The sequence below is a fragment of the Scyliorhinus canicula genome, chromosome 21 (genome assembly GCF_902713615.1).
Source record: "Scyliorhinus canicula chromosome 21, sScyCan1.1, whole genome shotgun sequence".
Lineage (NCBI taxonomy): Eukaryota > Metazoa > Chordata > Chondrichthyes > Carcharhiniformes > Scyliorhinidae > Scyliorhinus > Scyliorhinus canicula.
The window spans coordinates 22,837,108-22,862,202 of record NC_052166.1 but is presented as its reverse complement, the minus strand read 5'-3'; the positions used below and the strand labels follow the sequence as shown (position 1 = coordinate 22,862,202).

Genomic DNA, 25,095 nt, shown 5'->3' with positions numbered 1-25,095 from the left:
CCACCCCAATAACTTAGTTTGCCTCGGTGCTTGCTGATAAAAGCTTCAAAACAGGCATGGCGTTTCTCATCTCACAAATATCATTCACCTCAGAAGTCCAACATCAACCTTTCTTTTTGTCCTCAATTCTTTTTGGATGGAGATTTATCCTCTTCGCCCACTGGGACTTCTCGCTTGGGTACACTACAACCTGGTCTAGTGCCCTCCCCTTCATTACTTACTCTCCCTCACCCACTGGCTCAGGCCCCCTCCCACAGTATCACACCTCAACTGATTCAAGTCACAATCACTATGACAATGGCAATCACATACACTTTTGTCAGTATATGACATGATTGATTAATCCATTCTTTAAATTTTTTTTCCCCCAATTAGTGTGGCCAATCCACCTACACTGCACATCTTTGGGTTGTGGGGGGTGAGACCCATGCAACCACGGGGAGAACGGGCATTCTCCATGGATCATCCTTATTTTGTTCCAACTCAACATTCCAACATAGTCTCACGTTAGCCTCACACCTCTTGCACCGCAAAGGCTAATCAGAATGGTTCCATTCTTCGTGGGTAGGAGGTGAAGAGGTCACTCATCATCACAGACGCGCTACTCCTTGGCAATATCTTCTTCAGCTGAAGGTCAAGTTCTTCAAATTCTGTACCGATGGTGTTCTGCTCTACCATCATTCAACCCGACAAAACCAACTCCAGAGCCCAGAGCTGCTGCAGTCAGATTGTTTGTCCATCAAGTAGAAACCTTAGAAAACTACCCAAAGACACTTGAAAATCAGGAGGAGAAACGGAAGGAGGAACTAAAACTCACCACTGCCAAGGCAGAAAGATACAAGTGTGTTAGAAACAGTTCAGAAATGGTTCACTCCACTCATTCTTAGGATGAAGAGTTTACTTATGAAGAAAGATTGAATAGATTGCGTCTATATCCATTGGAGTGGAGAAGAACGAGTGGTGATTTTATTGAAATACAAAGAACCTGCTGTAGAATTGTCTTCCCCATTGAACAATGGGACTGGGTCATTGAACCTATTCAAGGGAGTTAGATTTTTGAGAGACAAGGGAGTCAAGGGTTATTGAGCTGACCGGACCGAACCATAACCAGATTGTCATGCTCTTACAGAATGGGGGTGGGGGGGGAATCAAACCAAGAGCTGAATGGCCTACTTCTCCGAGGGCCTATGTTTCTAAGACATGGACAAGCAGGAACATGCCCCAGGAGATCCTACCAAAGACTAAACCTATCCTGCTCAATATCTGAAGATTCTATAACCCAAACTCCTCAGAATCACCCAAAGCTTCATTCAGGCTCAACCAAGTGGTGCAGGCCTGTGATCCGTGGAGCAAACCCCCATAACAAAGTCGCCAGACATGCGCACTTCTGCCCTTTTACACCCACACTACCACGGAAGTGCTGATTTCAGGCTCCTCCTCGTCCAGTCACCCTCAAAATGGTTTCAAAACACTCCCTCACATCCTAGTCTCAAACAACCCCCACTGGCTCTTCACAATACACAGCATTCTACATACTGATCCAGATGTTGACATGACCTTACATGGTCCAGCCCATAAAACTTTAGTGCAGAGGTAATTGGTGTTCAGGACCAGTGAACCTCAGTCCCATCTGGAGAACTCAATTGACCCACTGCCTTGCCAACCGACTGCAAGACTTTAAATAAAAAAGGGACACCCTAAAACCTCTCCAACAATCACTCAATATTTACCTGCATCAGATTCCCCTCTACAAAGCGGAGCAAGACAAACCCCGCAGCTCTATGAACCCAAGTGCAAAGGGACAAAACCATTATCCACCCGAATCCGCAATCTACAGTCAGGTATTAAAACAGACAGCATTCATCGAGGTTAGGTTTAGACAAACCCATGCACCTGCGACACGATTTATTTAGGCTGAGCATTTCCTTCAGACTGGGGCACCACATAAAGGAACACTCAACACAACCAGACAGCTTCAAGCAAATCTTTCAATTACAGGATTAAAATAATTCAGATACAGCTTTCATGAAAAGATTGCTAGAACTAGAGGGAAGAATATTTTATAATCGCGAAACATCCAGTACGTTAAAAGCCACTATTTCAATAAGTTAGAAAATTCCCATTAAATATTTGTCATAAAAGAAGAAATGGGCCAAAAGTGTCAAACCCCATTTATAATCAGAGTTGGGGAAAGGGGGAAAAGGAGGATTGGAGAAAAAAAGGACAGGAGGCAATATTGAGAATTAGTATCGGATGAATCCCTCAACCTACTTCCTACACCCAATGTAGTTTAAGAGACAACATTCAGCCATTTCTACCAACTTGTATCACTAGAATCAAGAGTCCTTTCACCCAGGTTCAGAGATCCTCTAACTGGTGTGATTTCCCATGGAGACAGCAGGGTGTAGAGCTTGGGGGAAGGGAGACATGTACATAGGGGGTGGCACCATAGCTGCACTGTATCCTTGGGTTACTATGGGGTCAGGTAGCATCAGAGCATTGGGCGACATGTGAAGTGGACTCCCCTCGTGGATTTGTACATCATTCTCTTCCATACAAGGCAAGGTCATCCTCTTCCCCTTCTGCCTCCTATTGCAGAACCAAACTCGGATCACCTACAGGAAAAGACAGAAAAACGTTCATTAGGTGCCTGACACGTGCAACGTGACCCGGTCAAATCTCAAAAACCTTGTGCCCAGCAAGAGAACCATTCCTACATGGACCATCTAACCATCCTTCTCCCTCGATTTTATCTCCTGCTTCAAAGACGGGTTCTCCAAACCCACCATAATTATTGCCCAGTCTGCTAGAACTTCCAAAGTTTCAATTGGTGAAATTAGCATGCTTGGTGGGGCCACATGAGACTTTGGCAAACCTTTTAACAAGGTTCCATGTGACAGAAGAATCTTAAAATTTCAAAAATGGGTGGGATGCAAGGGAAATGGCAAGTTGGACTCAAAATGTCCCCCTGTCTGCATGGATTTCACCCCCACAGCCCAAAGATATGCAGGTTAGGTGGATTGGCAACACTAAATAGGCCCCTTAATTGGAAAAAAAAATTGGGTAGTCTAAAATTTATTCCATCTGTCACAATTTTGCCCATTCGCCTGGTCTATCAATATCTCCAGGCAATTTTATGCTGCTATCTAGACCATCAACAATGCAGCCTAACTTTATCAGCAGCAAATTTGTGTACGTCTTTCTATGCCATCGTCAGTCGTTAATGAATAGTGTGAATAATTCAGGCCCCAACACAGATCCATGTGGTACACCACTAGTTACATCCTGCCAATTGGAGTAATTACCCATTATTCCACTCGCAGTCACCTGCCACTCAAATTTCTTAAGTATGTCAATAATTTGCCCTAAACTCCGTCAGCTTCCACCTTATGGATATGGAACTTTATCAAATGCCTTCTGGAAGTCCATACAAATAACATCCATTGACATTCCCCTGTACACTACATTTGGGCAGCATGGTAGCACAAGTGGATAGCACTGTGGCTTCATTGCGGCAGGGTCCCAGGTTCACTGTGTGTGGAGTTTGCACAATCTCCCAGTGTCTGCGTGGGTTTCCTCCGGGTGCTCTGGTTTCCTCCCACAGTCCAAAGACGTGCAGGTTAGGTGGATTGGCCATGCTAAATTGCCCTCGTGTCCAAAAAAGGTTAGGAGGGTGTCATAATATACACACAGGTATATGATGGTGCACAGACAGGCAGTGATGGATACACAGGATGACCAGTGAACACACAGAACACAGCAGCCAATCACCAGACAGGACACGACCACTATAAAGCCAGAGGGCACTAGTTTTCCCGTTCTCTCGGGATCCAGCCTCTGAGACAGTCAGAGCTCGTGAGCAGCAACTAGAACATACACCATGTGGTAGTAAGATAGTCTGGTCAGGTTAGCCTCAAGTCTCCAGTTAAGTCAGCAAAGTGTCAACCCACAGTTAAAGTATGTATGATAGTTAAGAGTTCAATAAAATAGAGTTGCATTTCTCCAAGTTTTGGAAGCCTGTCTCTCTCACTGCTATAGTAAACGCAGTCCTCGCAGACCCAGCATACCCAACACATCAGAGGGGTTATTGGGTTACGGGGATAGGGTGGAAGTTAGGGCTTAATGTGGGCCGGTGCAGACTCGATGGGCTGAATGGCCTCTTTCTGCACTGTATATTCTATGTAATTGTTATGTAATCAGTCACCGCTTCCAAAAAATTCAACGAGATTTGTCAGGCATGACCTTCCCTTCACAAGTCTATGCTGGCTCTCCCCGATTGACCAAAACGTTTCCACGTTCAGTTACCTTATTCGGATTATAGACTCCAGCAATTTTCCCACCACTGATGTTCGGCTATCCAATCTGTGACAGGTGCAATTTTCCATTCCAGAAGGATTACTCCTGAATCTAGGGAACCAATGTGCTCCCCTACATCATTTAACACTCTCGAATGGAAACTGTCCATACATCGCCTAAAGTAGTAAGTCCAGTAGAGAAAGTGCCCCAAGACAAGATGAGATAATTGTCTTTATTGGCCAAGACAAAAGTATAGAGCAGTGAGATGATGCTAGAACAGGGGTGGGCAAACTTTTCCGTGCAAGGGCCACATTCAGAAATTCACAATTCACAAAGGGCCGCATAGTATATTAAGTAAAATAATTACTTCACCCGGTTATGATTCTGGGCGCCTCATATAGAACATAGAACAATACAGCACAGAACAGGCCCTTCAGCCCTCGACGTTGTGTCATGCAATGATCACCCTACTCAAGTCAACGTATCCACCCTATACCAGTAAGTAACCCAACAGCCCCCCCCCCATTAACTTTAAAAAAAAAAAAATTTTTTTTTTAAATTTTTTTTTTTTAATGACTTGGTGGGCCGCAGAAATACCTTTGGCGGGCCGCATGCGGCCCGCGGGCCGTAGTTTTCCCACCCCTGTGCTAGAATGTATAAAACACTAGTTAGGCCACAGCTAAAGCACTGCATTCAGTTCTGATGTCTCCATGAGAGGAGGGATGTGACTGCTCTAGAGAGCAAAATTTAAGAGAATGTTGCCAGTGTGGTGATATGCATCGCTGTAAATACACAAGGGGTTAATGTAAATACACGCAGACTAGCTGGACATTAGAGGGAGCACCAGAGACATGACACACAGACATTTATCATAAGATAGAACACGACCAATGGGCATTCACGATACACACAGGAGGTGACACTATCACAGGAGGTGACACTATCACAGGAGGGCATTACACCAACCCATATAAAAGGACACGGCACACACGATCTTGCTCTTTCCAGTGGAGACACTAAGTGTGTACACAGGGTTGATTCAACACATCATACCCACCACCTGGATTGTAGCAGACTGGTTCGTCAGTCTGAGTAGCTATAGCAGGATTAACGGGAGAGTCGAATCCAAGTAGGAGAATTGTTAACAGTTTAAATAAACATATTAAAGCTATGTTCAAGCCTGAACCTTCCTTTGTCAGAAGCAGCTTGTGCTACGTCAAGAGCATAACAAAACAGCCAGCACTGAAGAACTTTAGCTTTGAGGAAAGACTGGGGTTGCTTTATTTGAAAGGAGGCAGAGGGGAAATTGAATTGATGTGTATAAAAAGATTGGGGGGGGGGGGGGGGGGGGAAGAGGCGCTAGATATCTGGTGAGTAGGAAGGATCTATTTCAGTTAATAGGAAATCAATAACCGGGGGCAGAGATTCATGGTAACTTGTAAAAGGATATGAGAGTTGAAGACTAAAGCATTCTAACCCAGAGGGTGACGGGATATGAACTTCTGTCTGAAAAAATATAGCAGAGGCAGGAACGTTCAGCCCATTTTAAAATAATCCTTGGATATACACTGTTAAGGCAGGATTGGGTGAACATCTGTCTATGTTTCTACAGTGAATTCAGGAGTGCCAAGATCAAAGGATGCAGCACATGGAAGAAGCAAAGACAGGAGAGTGCAAAAACAGGCAAAGAATGATTTCAGCTACAATTCAAAAAGACAAAGCACAAAAAGTGTGAAAAATCAGAACGAGATATCAACTAATTTGACCACAATCAGAACAGTCAAGGACAGTACAGAATTCAGAAATACTAAAAAAAAAAAATTGATGTAAACCTGGAAGGGGAAAAAAAATCAGAATTAAAGAGGAATTTAAATTCTAATGAAGCTAAGAGAGTGACGGTCAAGTGAGATTTCCACTGTTCAAAGAACTGGCGGAAAAAAGACCAAACTAAAGATTGAGTATAAAGTTTAACAATCTTAAACGATTTCTTCTTTATGCAAAAATGTTTCTTTAGGAATTGAAGCAAAGCTAAAAGTGCTATTGATGCAAAGCCAAGTTAGTGGGCATTAAATACTCGAGGGTACAGGTATAGATTAAGTAGAGACACGTGGAGCTAAAATGAAATCCCCACCTATGCTCAACTTCTTTGTTTTCTGAAACAAAGTACACCAAACTGCATTTCCTCATGTCTCACACTTCTAAAGCGATTATATACAAACTAACCAACTACACATCTCCTGCCGTCACTTTTAATATATCAACACTCCAAAAGGTACTGACCCCACAATATCTGCAGCTTAGCCTCCATCATCTCTTGTAGCCATCAGGGTTGACCACGCACAATTGTTCACCTGTAAATTACTCCACATTTTTCCTGGAAGTGTGTGACCTACACCCAATTTGCTTTACCCTCTTGTCTTTGCAAACCCCCTTTGTGACTGTGATAAATTCTCTCTCCTCATCCTTCCGCAGCCTGTAACCTTTGACACTCGACCATACCACCCTCCTCCTTTCCTGCTTTACCATCCAGGTAGATAGGCACTTGCCTGGTTACATTGCCATCAAGTCACAACCAGGGAATTACCTACAAACACCTTCTCGTCCCACTCCAATGCCACTGTGGTGATATGCATCACTGTAAATACACAAGGGGTTAATGTAAGTACACATAAACTAGCTAGACACTAGAGGGAGCACCAGAGACATGACACACAGACACTCAACCAATAGATCAGTAAGATAGGACACGACCAATGGGCATTCACGATACACAGAGGTGACACTACCACAGGAGGGCATTACACCAACCCATATAAAAAAGGACACAGCACACACGATCTTCCTCTTTCCAGTGGAGACAGTCAGTGAGTACCTACACAGGGTTGATTCAACATCACACCCACCATGTGGATTGTAGCAGACTGGTTCGTCAGTCTGAGTAGCTATGGAAGGATTAACAGTAGAGGCGAATCAGAGTAGGCGAATTGTAAATAGTTTAATAAATGTGTTAAAGCTATGTCCAAGTCTGAACCTTCCTTTTGTCAGAGTGCACATCAAGGAAACAGCTTATGCTACGCCAAGAGCATAACAAGACAACCACTACCTTCTACATACCCCCTCAACTCCATCCTCGGTATGTTATTCTCTAAGTCTGAATAAAGATTGTAGACTTCCAGTTAACACAAATAGGGTTTGTTCTGTTTCCAAAGCTTAACTAGATATAATAGTCAAGAGGTATAACCAGTGAAGCTAAAGTAAACGGCCTTTGCTGAGCTGTCTCTGTCTGCTGCTGCTCACCAGCCCTGTACGTCTGAAAGAGGCGGATCCTCCCTTGGGCTGGACCCGTCTCTGATGCTGCCCTCGAGTGATGCTGTGGCTGTTAGGTCTGTCTGTAGTCCCTGGTGTATGTGCAGATGTATGTACAGATATACAGATCACTACACTCAGAGCTCCCATTTTTCATCCAAGTGCTGGCCCTCAGTGACATCACCTAAAAACACATCAGGGTTCCACATGATAACAAAGACTTGCATTCTGTCTAACACCTTTCACAATCTCAGCATGTTCCAAAGGGTTACATTCAGGGGTGATCAGGTGAGGTCATTTCCCGTTCTTCCCACCCTCGACTAATCGCAACAAGCAGCAATTTCTTTTGCGTGTGCGTTTTAACCCCTTCAGTGCTGTGACGTTAAAAGAGATGCGCGCTTTCTTACAAAGTTTAAAATCAAAAATCAAGGAGAAATGTTTGTTTAATCACAAAACCAGAAATGCAACACTCACGCCTCATCCACACGTACCAGCAGAAAGTTTTAACATGCAGGTAAATTCATTAAACCATCAATAATGTCACCCCTACGATCAGTCCTCAAATTGGTCATGGAACGCTTGCCAGTCTGAAAGATTCTCTCAATTCAGTGATGGAAAGATAGAGGTTGGACATTTCAGGTTGCGTTCCGAGATCAAATGAATCAGCTAACTGATATATTTCGAGAACAATATTTTAATCAGTTTGAATGACAGTCATTGGATTATGGTGTCAGGGTCCCCATTGTCCACACAATGCTTTGCCGTTCTAAGCCATGGTCACTATTGAACGTTAAGGTTATGAATGGCCTCCAAATGTGTTTTGCTCTTCCTAATATGGGCATATGACATGACAATGACAGCCAATGATGAACTTTTGTTAAGTAGTCACTTGTGATGTGGCTTCCAGTCTGGTATCCTTCTCAAATTCCTCCACATCTCCAAGCTCATCCAGCTCCACAAGGCTCCGACCTCTGTGCACCTCTGTGCGCTTCTCGTACATTGGATTTCCATCACTTCACCACCGGGAAGCCTTGCTGTGATCAGAAGAATCCCTACAGTGCAGAAGGAGGCCATTTGGCCCATTGTATCTGCGCCAACCAAGTCTGCTGAGCTCTGGAATTTCCTTCCCACCCCAATTGTTCCTTTAAGGACACTCCCATGAATATTTTTGCCTTTGGCCAAGATTTTAATCACTTTCCCCAATATCTACGGTTCAGGGTGAAAAATCAATTTAGACCATGTCCTTGAAGCACCTTGAATTGGTTTCACTTCAGTAACAGACACGGTATCAATGCAATCCAATGATGCTGACCATTAAAAGGCACAGAACCACTCACCTCTTTGTCTAATTGGAGGTCTTCAGCGATCTGGGAGATTTCTTCACTGGTGGGCTTCGGGCATTTCATGAAATAGGTCTCCAAGTTTCTTTTCACGCCATTCTCAATGCTAGTCCGCCTCTTCCGTTTCCTGGACTGATCCAGAACCTGTTCCACGTTACAAATCTGGGGAAGGAGGGGTGGAAATAAAGGACCGAATAGCAACCCATTACATTTCAAACTTTTGAATGAAAGGCAACTTATGTTCATATCTTTCACAACTTTCCCTTTTGCCTGATGCAACACTCCATTCACTTCACTATTTACTTGCACAGTGTACCAAGGGGAAAGGAAGCCTTTCAATGCAAGAGAAGGAGCCGTAGCTGGTCTCTCACAACCAACAGGCACTGATGGAGCAGACACTGGTTAAAAACTGGTACAACTATCAGAATCATCCCCAAATTAGACAAAAAACAAACAAATGAAATGTGCAAGTATCCAGTGATAAAGTAACAGGAAGATTAGGTGGTTAATAAACTTGGATACAAGGACTTTGGCTATTTCATGCAGTTTTAATTGTAGCCATCTCTTACAGTAGCAGGTTCCAGGGTATAAAAAGATTTGCACATGGACGCTTTATGCTCCACAGTTGGGTTTGCAGCAAATAAACTTTGAGGCTTGAAGGGCTGAATGGCCTACTCATACTCCTACTCTTTTTTCTATGTTTTCTGGCACAATATTCAGCAAATACATTAACAGAGAGATTCTTACACCATCGCTAAATTGGCGCAAGGATTAAATAATCGCGATGGTTACCGAAGCACAGAGACTAGGAAGATTCAGGGCCTCCGCCCAGGGAAACAGTTGGTGTTCCTGCCCACGTTGATCATGAAAACTCCATACTTGGAAGACATTAAACAGCAGAGCACAACCCCACCAACCACTTCATGCCTCCAAACCCCCCCCCCCCCCCCCCCCCTCACACCCCCCACCACTGCTCCCAAAACCCTCTATCAACACTTGCACTTACTGCACCCAAGACCACCCAGAAGGTAGTGGCTTCGGGGCAATGTCACTGATCTATACCCAGAGACGTGGAAACATGGGTTCAAATCCCATCATGGCAGCTGGTAGAATTGAATGAATATGCCCAACACTTGTACCAGCAGCAAATACCTGTGCATTTTCCTTGTTGACCATGGCCAAGTTTACCTGTCATTTTAGATGTTACAGCAAATAGACACTGGCTCCAGATCCAATGTGATCAAACTCTGAACTATCCTTTGAAATGGGCTGCAAAAGCCACGGCTCAAGGGTAATTAGGGATGGGCAACAAGTGCTGGACTTCTTGTGCCCACATGAAAGAGTAAAAAGAAAAACTTTATGAGTTCTACAACACCAAGAATATAGTCCTACCTCATGAAGGCCGCCATTGTTCTCGGCATCGTTCAGCCAGCGCTGAAGTATCGGTTTCAGTTTGCACATGTTTTTGAAGCTCAGCTGCAGTGCTTCAAACCTGCAGATTGTGGTCTGACTGAACATCTTCCCTAAAAAAAATAGATTAGTCAGCGTATGAAGAGTAAGCATGTGCACAAATCTCGTTTTTTTTTTTAAATGCAGAAATGTTCATATCACTATTATTTTGGACGAGGAGGAAACTAGTAATTTCCCTGATGGACTCCTGTCAAAGCAACAGCACGAAATGGTCCTTTCACTGACAGTATAGTCCAGGTTTACAGCGAGATTGTGAAACATGTGCCAACCTGCAATTCCAAGAGGAATTAATTATAATACACCACGCCACATCGCAGACACCACATCGCAGACACAACACCACACGCACCAGACCAGATCGCACGCACCAGACCAGATCGCACGCACGTGTAGAACAGTTTATACTTAATGAGACAAGACAAACAACAAAGCACAAATTCTGAGCTGCTGTTTACATACCAGGGACCTCAGCTCAGAACACCCCATGTACGGGGAGTTAGTGCTGAGCTGTTTCGGCCTCAAGTGCTCCGATTTAGACCAGGAAGGGGCTGGGAATTCTGATCTTGATGGTTATCCCTTCACTCCTCAGAGTTTGAGCATGGATGTCAGGCGAGTGTGCACTCAAGAGTACAAAGAGTCATGGTAGCTCAAGACGGAAACCATCATTTGGACAAGTCATTGGAACTGGAGTGAGCCACGTGGCTCCGAGCTCGAGCTTCACTTTCCTACCCAGACCTTTGAACCGTCCAAAATGCCAATGAATCTCAGCTTGAATATACTAACAAATCCTTGCAACACTTTGGTGGGCCCTGTGTGAATAAGTTTCTCCTCATCTCAGTCCGAAATGGTCTATCTCCTAACCTAGTTTATGCCCCCTTGTTCTAACAGAGTCCATGCCCCATTGTTCAAATAAAATCAATGAAAATGGAAATTGCTTATTTTCACAAGTAGGCTTCAAATGAAGTTACTGTGAAAAGCCCCTAGTCGCCACATTCCAGCGCCTGTTCGGAGAGGCTGGTACGAGAAGGCTTGTTGTGACAAAGTCCGTTCCCCCTTGTTTAGCTCACTGGGCTAAATCGCTGGCTTTTAAAGGAGACCAAACAGGCCAGCAGCACGGTTCGATTCCCGTACCAGCCTCCCCGGGCAGGCGCCAGAATGTGGCGACTAGGGGCTTTTCACAGTAACTTCATGAAGCCTACTCGTGACAATAAGCGATTTTCATTTTTTCATTTCATTTCTTTACTCTCCAGCCAGGGAAATAGATTTTCAGCATCCATGCACTCACACCCCCTCAGGTGAGATCATCTCTCATTCTTCTAAACACTGTGTGCAGTCCAATTCAACTCTCTCTAATCTTTGAGGCACCTCCGCCAAGCCAAGTATACGGGTGGCACAGTTAGTCTCTCTGCCTCATAATGCCGGAAACCCGGGTTCGACTACGCACGGTATCTACCTGGCGATTAACATCACCAACGGGGAGGAGGTGGCCGTGAAATTGGAATCACAGAAAGCGAGGCATCCTCAGCTGGAGCACCCGGAGGAAACCCACGTAGACACGGGGAGAACGTGCAGACTCCGCACAGACAGTGACCCAAGCCGGGAATTGAACCTGGGACCCTGGTGCTGTGAAGCAACAATGCTAGCCACTGTGCTACCGTGCCCCCCCCCCCTTTGGTATGATGTTGAACGCTGGAAGGGGCTACATGGCCTACTCTAGTTACTATCCATGTAAACCTTGAGCAGAAGAAACAGTCTACTTTGTTTTTAAATAGGTGAAGTTCCGTGTAAAATGTGGGCAACGGTTGGGAACCAAGAATCTGCAGTCCCTATTTGGAATCATAATTTTTCTCCCCATTTGTGCCACTGTAGAAGATTAAAACCAAATAAGAGGTTTCAGACAGGTTTCTTCAATAAGAAAATGGGGGTGGTTTAATGGTCTTTGCTCCTCCCTCCACAAAATGCAGGATGATGGTTTCTAATTTTGAGAGTCTATTCTTGGGGGCTATCAGCACGGATTTGTGAATACAAGTTTGATTGTATTCTTTGGAGGAGGTAACTAAGTACATAGATGAACGTAGAGCAGTTGATGTCGTATACATGGATTTTAGTAAGGCGCTTGATAAGGTGCCCCATGGTCGGCAATGCAGAAAGTAAGGAGACAGGGCACAGAGGGAAATTTGGCCGATTGGCTCAGTAACTGGCTATCACATAGAAGACAGAGGGTGGTTGTGGATGGAAAATTTTCATCCTGGAGCCCAGTCACCAGCGGTGTACCACAGGGATCAGTGCTGGGTCCTCTGCTATTTGTAATTTTTATCAATCACTTGGATGATAGAGCTGAAGGTTGGGTTAGTAAATTTGCTGATGACACCAAGATTAGTGGAATAGTGGATAATGTGGAGGGCTGTTGTCGGCTGCAAAGAGACATTCCCGTACCAGCCTCCCCGGACAGGCGCCGGAATGTGGCGACTAGGGACTTTTCACAGTAACTTCATTGAAGCCTACTCGTGACAATAAGCGATTCTCATTTTTTCATTTTCATTGATAGGATGCGGAGCTGGGCTGAAAAGTGGCAGACGGAGTTTAACGCTGATAAGTGTGAGGCGATTCATTTTGGTAGGACAAATTTGAATGCAGATTACAGGGTTAACGGCAGGGTTCTGAAGACTGTGGAGGAGCAGAGATCTCGGAGTTCACGTCCATAGATCTCTGAAAGTTGCCACCCAAGTGGATAGAGCCATGAAGAAAGCCTGTAGTGTGATAGCATTTATTAACAGGGGGATTGAGTTTAAGAGCCGTGAGGTTATGCTGCAACTGTACAAGAACTTTGTTAGACCACATTTGGACTATTGTGTGCAGTTCTGGTCCCTTATTATAGGAAGGATGTGGAAGCATTGGAAAGGACGCAAAGGAGATTTACCAGGATACTGCCTGGATTGGAGGGTAGGTGTTATGAGGAAAGGTTGAGGGAGCTCGGGCTTTTCTTATTGGAGCGAAGGAGGATGAGAGGTGACTTAAATGAGGTGTATAAAATGATGAGAGGGATAGATTCAGTGGACATTCAGCGACTTTTTCCTCAGGTGGATGTAGCTGTTACAAGGTTCATGGTGGAACGCACTCCCAGCTATGGTAATGGAGTCGGGCACTTTAGGAACTTTCAAGCGGTTATTGGATAGGCATATGGAGTGCAGTAGAATGATTGGGAGTAGGTTGATTTGATCTATGTTTCAGACTAGTTCTGCACAACATCGTGGGCCGAAGGGCCTGTAATGTGCTGTACAGTTCTATGTTCTCTATGAGAGAAAATTGTACAAGATCTTACAGGGAGGAGTCGGCATCCCTCACATCCGGTGGTATGGACAAGAAAAGGATTACGCACTGTTGCTTCACAGCTCCACGGTCCCAGGTTCAATTCCTGGCTTGGGTCACTGTCTGTGTGGAGTCTGCACATTCTACCTGTATCTGCGTGGGTTTCCTCTGGGTGCTCCAGTTTCTTCCCACAAGTCCCGAAAGATATGCTGAATTCTCCCTCTGTGTACCCGAACAGACGCCGGAATGAGGCGACTAGGGGCTTTTTAATAACTTCATTGCAGCATTAATGCAAGCCTACTTGTGACAATAAAGATTTTTTTCAAAAGACTTTCTTCCTCTATTGTTCCAATCCCTTTGCAATAAAAGCAAACATATCACGTGCCTTGTGCTCAAAGACTCCCAAGTTCCTATAAGCACCAATTTAATTGCTTCTCACCATTTAAAATACACCTGTATGGTTTTAACCTTCCAACCAAACTGTATAATCTCATTTCGCCATCTGCCTCCTTTACCTTCTTGCCCACTCATTTATCTTGTCTATACCCCTGAGCAACCTTTGGTCTCCCCACAGCTCACAATCCCACCTAGCTTTGTATCAGCAACAATCTTGGATGCTTTACTTCTAACTCTTCACCTAATCCATTAATAAGAGTGTAAAAAGCCAATGTCTCAAACACCACAATTGTTGCCCATTTACTATGAGCGCCCTATCCTTGCTAACATATCCATGCAAACTCAAAACACAGGCAACAACCTCTTGTGTGGTCCCTCATCAAATGTCTAGAAGTGAAGGAAATTTGGAACCAGTGCATGCACTATGTCCACAGCTATCTCCTTTAGATCCCCAGAATTTAGATTATCAGGTCCTGAGGATTTGTTGACTTTCCCATTCGCCTGTACATTTCGCTAATATCATAATAATCTTTACTAGTGTCAATAATAGGCTTACATTAGCACTGCAATGAAGTTAGTGTGAAAATCACCCACTATGGTGCCTGATCAGGTACATAGAGGGAGAATTGAGAATGTGCAATTCACCTAACAAGCACCTCTTTTGGGACTTGAGGGGAAACCGGAGCACCCGGAGGAAACCCACGCAGACACTGGGAGAACGTGCAGATTCCGCAGAGTGACCCAATCCGGGAATCGAACCACTGTGCAACCTTGCCGTCCATGTTAATTATGTCAAGTTTCTCACTCCCATTACCCTCTTGGATTCCCACTGATTGATATACTTTTGGCCAATGTGAAGATAGAAGCAAAATTTAATATCTCTGCCATTTCCTGATTCTGCATTTTCCTGTCTCAATTGCGACAGCGGTTTTTCTGAAAACTGGGGCCTGCAGGACCTACCAGTCAGCCTGTGACACAGGGCTAAGTAGAGTGCTCAAATGCAGCAGAAAACAGAAAGTTCTGTTTCCCCATGTTCCTGCTCCTTTAATACTCCCAAGTTCCTGCCTAACCGTCACCTCTGGCAGTTCCCCATTTGTCCTGTGAACATGAAGATTAAAGCTTCCTATGGTTACATCATTGCACGTCACACATTTGCTTGCTACACATCCCTCTTATCTCATGTCTGCCCAACAGTACAGCTATTAGGGGCCCACAATACTGCTCCCAGCAGTGATTTCCACACTGGGTATCCTTTATTTTCCACTTTCTGATTTGCCAAAACAAAATCCTTCCGTACAACTGTACTAGTGTCATCCTTTATCAGAGCCACCCAACCCACCCTTTCCCATTTTGTCCATATTTTTGACACCAAGTCTCCTCAACTCTGGTTGCTATGCAACCACATCTCTATCGCATTCAACTTTCATCTTTGACCCTGTCAACGTGCAGGTGGCTTGGCTAATAATCCAGAGGTGACTGCCTTTGAAGCCAAACTCCCTCAACAGAAATGAATTCTTATTACCTATATCATGAGTTTCGACATGAACAAGTGAATCTTCCCAGTCATCCTCGAAGATCTTTTCCAATTGGAAGAAGTCACGGAGCCAGTAATCCATAAAGGAAAGAGGACTGAAACTTGGTCATGTTGCAATTCCACCCTCCCACTAGTGGTGGTGCTGCAGTATTTCAATTGGCAGGGGTGTTTGGTACAGCGCAACATGTTTACATACGCAGTGCCAATTATAAAAACATCAGGACGTGAGACTTTAATTTGGGAAGTACCCCTGGCCTAATGACCACTGCCTTTTAAATCTGCTACACCCAAGAACTATACTCGGTCTTTGCTGCAATAAATTATAATATATTTCAGTAAACCATTAGTTAAAAAGTGCATGGTTCATTCAAGATCTTCTGCATAACATTGTTGGCAAGGGTGTGGTATTGTTTTCCAGTATTTGCGAATGCTATGTGCAAACAGCCAGTCTGCCCTGGTATATTAATGCTTCAGTTTCACAGAAGGGAGAAAGAAAAAAAGTGACAATAACTGAGTGGTTATGTCAAAATCAAAGCAGGAAATTAGACGTTTATTAGGCAGGGAATGTCCCTGGCTTGGGTCGAATAGGAGAACTGCAAGCGAAGCAGTTTACCGAGATCCTGGAATCGTGCAGGCCTTACGGTGAGGGGCAACATAGCATCTTTCAGATCTTCCATGGTAACCAGGCCATTAAGTGACGACGTGATCTGTCTGGTGAATTTAGCGAGAGAGAATAAAACAAGGAAGCACGGTAGCATGGTGGTTAGCATAAATGCTTCACAGCTCCAGGGTCCCAGGTTTGATTCCCGGCTGGGTCACTGCCTGTGCGGAGTCTGCACGTCCTCCCCGTGTGTGCGTGGGTTTCCTCCGGGTGCTCCGGTTTCCTCCCACAGTCCAAAGATGTGCAGGTTAGGTGGATTGGCCATGCTAAATTGCCCGTAGTGTCCTAAAAAGTAAGGTTGGGGGGGGGTTGTTGGGTTACGGGTATAGGGTGGATACGTGGGTTTGAGTAGGGTGATCATTGCTCGGCACAACATCGAGGGCCGATGGGCCTGTTCTGTGCTGTACTGTTCTATGTTCTAATCTGGTGCATGCTGAGTGAAGATGTGGGCCACATCCTCCTCATCACACAACCAGCGAGTGCCTCACAACCATTAATGGATCCATAAACTAACTAACTTTAGCACAGTTGCAAGGAGTATAAATGATTCTCTCTTCCTTTGCCTCTATGCACCATTCTCTCCATCACAAGGTACAACCTCAGGATGCCTCAGTGTTTTACAGCCAATGGAAGCCGGTTTCGGGCAGCAGTCAGAGCTGATGATGGAACAGGACTTGGTGCAAGTTAGGATAAGAGGAGCGGAGTTTTGACTGAGTTCCAAGCGGAGGTCAGCCAGAAAGACAAACAACAAGCAACCAAACAGATTGCTGGAAGCGAGAACGCATTAACTCAGTTTCTCTGGTGCAGCACGGTGGCGCAGTGGTTAGCACTGCTGCCTCACGGCGCCGAGGTCCCAGATTCGATCCTGATCCAGGTCCGATCCGTGCTGCCCTCTAATAGATTGTTTTAAGAGAATCGGTCAGTCATGCAAACACTACATATTAGCTGGTTTGCTTAGAAGTATAATCAAATGACTGCAAGAATTAATTTTCTCCCCAGTCGATGTAGATATTTGTCCCGGGACAGTGATCTGGGTCGCTGGAGTCCCCTCTGACCGAAACAATCAACCCCATACCTGAACTGTAATTGCAATCAAAATACCATCAATCTCAAATGAAAACATAGACAGCACAACTTCAAACAAAGGGAAAGCAACCTATAGTTATCTAACAATTAAATGGCAACTTCACTCAGTTGATCAGACTCTTGCCTCTGGAGAATCGCACGTACCAAGCTTCATTCACACATATTATCGAGGCTGCGGGGGAACAGCACGGTGGTGCAGTGGTTAGCATTGCTGCCTCACGGCACCGAGGCCCCAGGTTCGATCCCGGCTCTGGGTCACTGTCCCGTGTGGAGTTTACACATTCACCCCGTGTTGGCATGGGTTTCACCCCCACAGCAGGGTAGGTGGATTGGCCATGCTAAATTGCCCCTTAATTGAATAAAATGAATTGGGTGCTCAGTTATCGAGGTCGATATTAGTACTCAGATTGTTGCATTGTCGGCTGCATCATTGAAAAATGAAATGAAAATGAAATGAAAATCGCTTATTGTCACAAGTCGGCTTCAAATGAAGTTACTGTGAAAAGCCCCTAGTCGCCACATTCCAGCGCCTGTTCGGGGAGGCTGGTATGGGAATATAGGCCCTTGGCCTGCCTGTTCAACAATAGATCCCCTAGCACTACAGTATTGAAAAAACTTCAACAGTGCCCTCGAACACCACCACCAAAAAATCTCACCCGCATTTGTATGATTTTCCTGTAATCAAATTGTATGATTTCCCATGACTACAGTGACTGCTGGGATTTTTATTTTAAAACAAGAATCATACAATGATACAGGAGGCCCGCTTTGTATGCCATTTCTCAAGTGTTGTCCAGTTATTTCTTGCTGCTCATGCCTTTTTGCATGGTCTTACACATTGTGCTCCACCCCTGCACCCTTCCCCCTCAGCCCCTGCAAACATTTATCCAATTCCTTCTGAAAATTATCAATCCTTTATCCATCTTTCAGGCACTGTATTCCAGATGAAAAAAATCCTCATGTCCCAAACCAGGAATCGAACCCGGCGCCCTAGAGCTTTGAAGCAACTGTGCTAACCACTGTGCTGCCGTGCCACCCTAATGCTGATGCTTTTGCCCTCCTGGTTATTGACGTCACCAACGAAAGCAGCTTCTCCTCGTTTATTCTCATCTAATCCTTCAAGTAAAGTCGCCAGCGACCCAGATAACTACAGGCTTGAACCCAGGTCCTCAGTGTCATAATATACACATCAGCATAAAATGGTGCAGAGACACACTGACTGACACTGCAAGGCCAATCAACACACACAACACAGCAGCCAATCACCAGTTAGGACACGGTCACTATAAAACCAGAGGGCACTAGTTTTCCCGCTCATTCGGGATGCAGCCTCTGAGACAGACAGAGCTCGCAGCTAGTAGCACAAACCTTCACCGTGTGCTAACAGTTTAGACTGGTTAGGATAGGCATAGGCCTTCAGTTAATCTAACATAGTGTCGACCCACAGTGCAAGTATGTTCAACAGTTCTTAGCTTAATAAAATAGAGTTGTACTATTTCAAGTGTTGGTAGCCTGTCTATGTTACTGCTAAGGTAAACGCAGTCTCCACAGATCCAGAGTACCCAACACATCACTCAGCACAGTGAGGTAGCAGGGCTAACCACTGTGCCACCCTGGCACAGCCTTCATGATTCACACACACAGGAATAGGAGAAAATTGAACCCCAATGCAGATCGGTCTCCAATGATTCCCTACTTGAACCAGGAAGGAGGTTTAAGAAACAAGTGGTTCAGATTGGAACCAGCAGGCAAAAAGCAAAAGGCCAAACTCGCTCAGGGCTCCCAATAATGGCCACTTCAGCAAGGAAGCAGAGATTTAGACACCTGTGATACCAGTGACCCCAGTAGGGGAGTAAACACTTTCAACATTGGAATGAAACAGACAAAAGAACACTGCAAGAAATCCTGTTGGAACAGCAGCAAACTGTACCTCTGCATTTGCAACTTCGCAGCTATCAACGGTTCCCATTTCTACGTCACTATTATCCCTGGGAATAACGTGAGCCATTGCATGTTACCAGCAATGATGCAGGGCCATCGCCATTCAGTCATTTCAACATTAATACAATGTCAGGCCATTGTGAAACTTCAAGGATCCTGGACATTTGCCATCTTAACTTCAAAATATTCCTAAACTAAACGCCCCAGTTCTCTACTCTCTTCCTCATTGGTCTCAAAACACTCACTCAGGAAGTGGAATGTTGGACATAGAATCCCGACAGTGCAGAAGGAAGCCATTTATCCCATGAAGTCTGAACTGACCCTCTGAAAGTGGGCCTACTTTCCCTTGGCCCACTCCCCCGCCCTACCCCGTACATGGCTGGACACTATGGGGCAATGTAGCAATCCGCCTAACCTGCACATCTTTGGACTGTGGGAGAAAACTATAGCACCCAGAGGAAACTCAGACACATGCAAACACCACATACAGTCACCAAAGGCTGAAATTGGGTGCTAACCACTTTGCACCCATGCTCAAACACATGGAGAAAGCTTCTCTGCATTAAACTAGATGCAATTCAGAGTAACTCGGCTTTACTCTCTGGACATCCCAAAATCAATTGGAAGTAGTACGGCACCTTTATATTGTAGCTAAAAAGCATTATTAAAAATTGTTTCATTTTGCTTTTTTTCCAAATTAGCATTTATGCAAGAGTGAAAAGTATCCCCAGGCACTGTGGATGTGTAGTGAGGCAAACATGCAAACCTCCAAGTACAAAATAATGAGGTGGGCTTTATAATCTGACAAAAGGTGGGAGAGATAATTAACTTGCACTTGCGCAGCATTTTTATACATCGCAAAGCATTCTGCGTTACTGAACAGGAACACAATCAGACCCAGGGCCAAGCAGATGCAGTGGGCAGCATGGTAGCATTGTGGATAGCACAATCGCTTCACAGCTCCAGGGTCCCAGGTTCGATTCCGGCTTGCGGAGCCTGTGCGGAGTCTGCACATCCTCCCCGTGTGTGCGTGGGTTTCCTCCGGGTGCTCCGGTTTCCTCCCACAGTCCAAAGATGTGCAGGTTAGGTGGATTGGCCATGATAAATTGCCCTGTGTCCAAAATTGCCCTTAAATGTTGGGTGGGGTTGCTGGGTTATGGGGATAGGTTGAAGGTGTTAACCGTGGGTAGGGTGCTCTTTCCAGGAGCCGGTGCAGACTCGATGGGCCGAATGGCCTCCTTCTGCACTGTAAATTCTATGAAACTCTATGAGCGGAGGGCTGGCAGGCGAGGCTGAGATCAAGGCTGGGTATTGGAAGAGCTTGAATTAATAGAGGGTGGAAAATGCAAGATCAGCCCAGGGGTGGGGGGAGTGGACTGGAATAATCGAGTCTGGAGGGAGACAGGATATGTTTCAGGTGGAAGCAGGCCGTTTTTTGTGAAGGAGAATTTCAGAACATTGGACCCAGGTCGATGATAGGCACGGTCAATAAATATTGGTGGGCAATTGCAGATGTACAGGACACAGAAATCCAAGGAATTAATAAATGGAAAAGAGTGTGATAGGCCTGGAGTACAGAAAGATAGCAAAGGAGTCCAAGATTATGAAGGATCCAGATTTCAAATGGCAAGTATTAGGGGACCAGGTAAGTCAGTGAGGAAAGGAGTGACAGGTGAACACAGTTTGATATGGAATGCAAAACAGGAAGCAGACTTTTGGACATACATTTTTTTTTTTTAAAAAACAGATGAATGTGAGGAAGCTTGCATGAACACCGATATCTGCAATTCTGTAGTCAACATTTTAATCCACATCTTTCCCTTCATGCCTTCCTCCCCTTCCACAATAGCTCAAGAGAGAATGATATAAGAATCTCATCATAAATTGCATTCGCCTTGATGAATGACATTTCTCAAGACAGTTCTGAATTTATAGCAGCTTGCACCAGCTCCCCACCCTCTTATGCCATGCGAGCAGCACAGTAGCACTATTGGGTCACAGCGCCAGGGTCCCAGATTCAATTCCCGGTTTGGGTCATCGTCCGTGTGGTCTGCATGTTCTCCACTATGTGGGTTTCCCTCGGGTGCTCCGGTTTCCTCCCACAAGTCCCGAAAGACGCGCTGTTAAGTAATTTGGACATTCTGAATTCTCCCTCTGTGTACCCGAACAGGTGCCGGAATGTGGCGACTAGGGAATTTCCACAGTAGCATCATTGCAGTGTTAATGTAAGCCTACTTGTGACAATAAAGATTATTACATTCTGAACTCACTGGGTCAGGGCAGCACAGTGGGTTAGCCCTGCAGCCTCACGGCGCCGAGGTCCCAGGTTGGATCCCGGCTCTGGGTCATTGTCTGTGTGGAGTTTGCACATTCTCCCCGTGTTTGCATGGGTTTCGCCCCCACAACCCAAAAGATGTACAGGGTAGGTGGATTGGCTTTGCTAAATTGCCCCTTAATTGGAAGAAAATGAATTGGGTACTCTAAATTTAGAAAAAAAAAAGAAACTCACTGGGTCTAACCATAGTAAGAAGTCTTACAACACCAGGTTAAAGTCCAACAGGTTTGATTCAAACACGAGCTTTCGGAGCGCAGCTCCTTCCTCAGGTGAGCTGCGCTCCGAAAGCTCGTGTTTGAATCAAACCTGTTGGACTTTAACCTGATGTTGTAAGACTTCTTACTGTGCTCACCCCAGTCCAACGCCGGCATCTCCACATCAGGGTCTAACCATCCCAAAGATGCCAGATGTGCCGACTAGGGACTTTTCACAGTAACATCATTGCAGCGTTAATGTAAGCCTACTGTGACAATAAAGATTATTATATTGTAAACTCACTGGGTCTAACCATCCCAAAGTTAAACCAGGAAGTTCAAGGACATGGGACATATTTTAAACACCAGCTCTGGAGTTGTAGTATAAGCATTGCTCCCTGAAAACTGCCCAGATAATGTAATGCACATCCTTATTATGATTCTAGCAATGGTGGTTTTAGCATCAAATAGCCCAATAACCATTGACCACTCCTTCAAAATGTAAAGGGGCACCAGGCTGCCTGTTCACTCACTCACCATAAAGATTCCCCAAAGCTAATCCAACGTCAGCCTGTGTAAATCCAAGTGTTATTCGCTTGTGTTTCAGCTCTTTGGCAAACTGTTCCATTTTCTCTTTGGTAGGATATTCCTGGAATTACAAGGGAAAGGGGAATTGTTGCAGATCTGTTCATATACAAAGAATTTTCGAGTTAACTGAAAAGTAGGGATGTTCAGGTATGGAATCAAGATACTGCGACCAAATTGTAAAACGTGTCGCTCACGTGAAAGCTGGGGGGTGCTCCTCTCTCGAGAACACTTCCAACCGGTAAGCTGGAGGAACTCAAGTGGTTTCTGCTCGGTACCCACACACCACAGTGAACTCAGACACAGCGCCCCATTGAGATGTCAGAATTTAAAGTTTAGATGGCCCTCCAGACACACACATCTCAAATATAGAAACGTGGGGCAGGGGCTGAAACAGCCCAAACTTTGCCAAAGTTAACAAAAGTTAATAGCCAAAGACAGAGAGAGAAAATCAGCTATTTTGGGAGCAGGTACACCTCAAGGTTTATTGCATCCAACAAGTACAGCCCAGAGTAGACCTGGGGAGTTTGAAGATATTTAACAGATTTTACACTACAATTTTTTTTTAAAACAAGTCTCCATTCTCAAACTCCGAGCAAAAACTCTTGTAAACCACTGGAACATGGTTGAAGTTGAAAAGGTTACCTCCTCGCTGTCGCTGGACTGTCCTTCCTCGCTGGTTGTCCCGGTGGAGCCTGTGTTATGGGCAGGTTGGCTGCTATCGCTCTGTTGCGAGGGGCTGGGGTTAGTGGGGTACATCTGTGGGGGCGAAGGGAAGCTCCCAAATGCAGAGTAGGTCTGGCTGGGCAGCGGCGCCGAGGAGGAGGAGGAGGAGGAAGAGGAGGTCGAGTTGGCCGCAGAGGAGAGAGCAGGCTGCCAGAAGGTGGTGCTCCATCGGTGGTTGTAGGAAGGGGCTGGGGCAGTGGGCGAGATGTACCTCCCCTCCTGGGGGTAACCCTTACACTCCTTCTCCGTTTTGATCTCCGGCCTGAGCAAGCCTCCTGGGGCAGAGAGTTGGGTGGGGTGCCCGCTGCTGTGTCCGCTGCCATGGGCTGCTGCTGGGTCAGTGAATGGATACCAGTAGCCAGTGTGGGAGACGGCAGCACAGTCTCCTAGTTGAGTTTCGGAGTGACCATACTCTCCTTTCAGACCCGGGAAAGGGAAGAGATACTGGGCAGAGATGGCGTTGTAGCCAGGTTTATAAAACTGGGGGCTCACATCAGGAACCACCCCATTGCCAAAGGACAGCACAGGAGGTCTCTCTGGGGAAGGCACTGGCCGGCTCACACTTGTCCCCTGACCAGGTCGACCAGACATTCTTCAGGCGGTTAGTCCTCACACCCACACACACACACCTACCCACACAGAGCCATCATTGACGAGGTCAAAGCAAACCTGACCATTTGCAGCTAATTGGCCCAGAGGGATGGGTCTGGGGCTTAACTGATTGGATCCATATGTTAATTGTAACCCTTCTCATTGGCTTGGCTGGGAGGAGGGAGAAGAGGTGTAAATGAACTTGATGCTTCTGTTGATCTTGGTGATTGACGTTTTTGTCTCTGGTTAGCTTCAGGATACAAACATAACTGGACAGATTCGATACAAGTGGCCAAAAATGTAAACGATACTTAAATGACCCCCCTCCCATTGCCAAGTGTGTTCAAACTAAAAGCGACATTGTAAACTTAATCTCGGGATGGATTAAAAAAAACACCATGGAAAGGATTGAAGGAAAACTTCAGGAAGTTGTATTTGGGGGGTGGGGAGTCCACCATGTTGAGATAACGTTGTCATTGAAATGACTACTGCCCCACAAATGTGGAGATGCTGGCGTTGGACTGGGGTGGGCACAGTATGGAATCTTACAACTTCCAAATGTTAGCAACTCACTGACACAGATTTCATTTCTTTGGGGATTAGGCAGTGCATTCCTTACTGGATATGTCTCCTCCGGAGTGTTGTGACTCTGGGTGCTAGTTAGAACCTGACATCCCAAAGTTACCCATTTAGAAAATCTCACACAAGCTCTCTCTGTGTCTTGTTTTGTGTGTGTGTGAAATAGATAATGGTATTATTATTCTGGCTGAGTGGGAGATAGGCCGGGGTGGGTTGATGTATTTATTGCCTGCCCTGGCTGTCAGCAGCAGCAGGGGGTATGGGTCTGAAATGTGCAGTGGGCTGTCTGCCGCACAATGAATGAAAGGCGCCGCCTTGCCCATTGTGTGCACTTGGAGCTGAGGGAGGCGGTGTTAATCCGCTGTACTTGTGGCCACAGAGAGAGAGAATGGGGACTCCTGGTGCTTCATTTCCGAGGAGATCCTCACCCCCATCGCAGAGTCTCAGATCCACCTTCACAAAGCCCACTGGGGGGGGGGGGGGGGGAAGAGACTTCAAAACGGTTTGTGACCGACTACACGCACATTCTCCCACCCAGAGATTCTGCTTCTTGCACAAATCCACCCTCCGGTTTGATCTTTGTTTTCTTTCTTGTCCTGGCTTTCTTTTCCCCTAAAAACAAATATTTTATTCCAGTTGTTTGGCGAGAGAGGCACCCGAGCAAATAAACGCCGCCGTTTATTCCTCCGGTTGGCAATGATCTCTCGTCATTCTTAAACTTCACTCACTGACCAACTGCGAATGGC

General features: G+C 45.5%; 1 protein-coding gene across 1 annotated transcript; it reads right to left on the bottom strand.

Annotated features, from left to right (window-relative positions):
- Positions 1–382: 382 nt before the first annotated feature.
- On the bottom strand, positions 383–23,862 carry pou5f3 (POU domain, class 5, transcription factor 3). Its single transcript, XM_038782499.1, has 5 exons — positions 23,099–23,862; positions 22,406–22,517; positions 10,335–10,465; positions 8,940–9,104; positions 383–2,615 (listed from the first exon to the last, which is right to left on the bottom strand). The coding sequence occupies exons 1-5, from the start codon at positions 23,768–23,770 to the stop codon at positions 2,370–2,372; spliced, it is 1,326 nt and encodes a 441-aa protein (XP_038638427.1). The 5' UTR covers positions 23,771–23,862; the 3' UTR covers positions 383–2,369.
- Between the last annotated feature and the right edge of the window lie 1,233 nt (positions 23,863–25,095).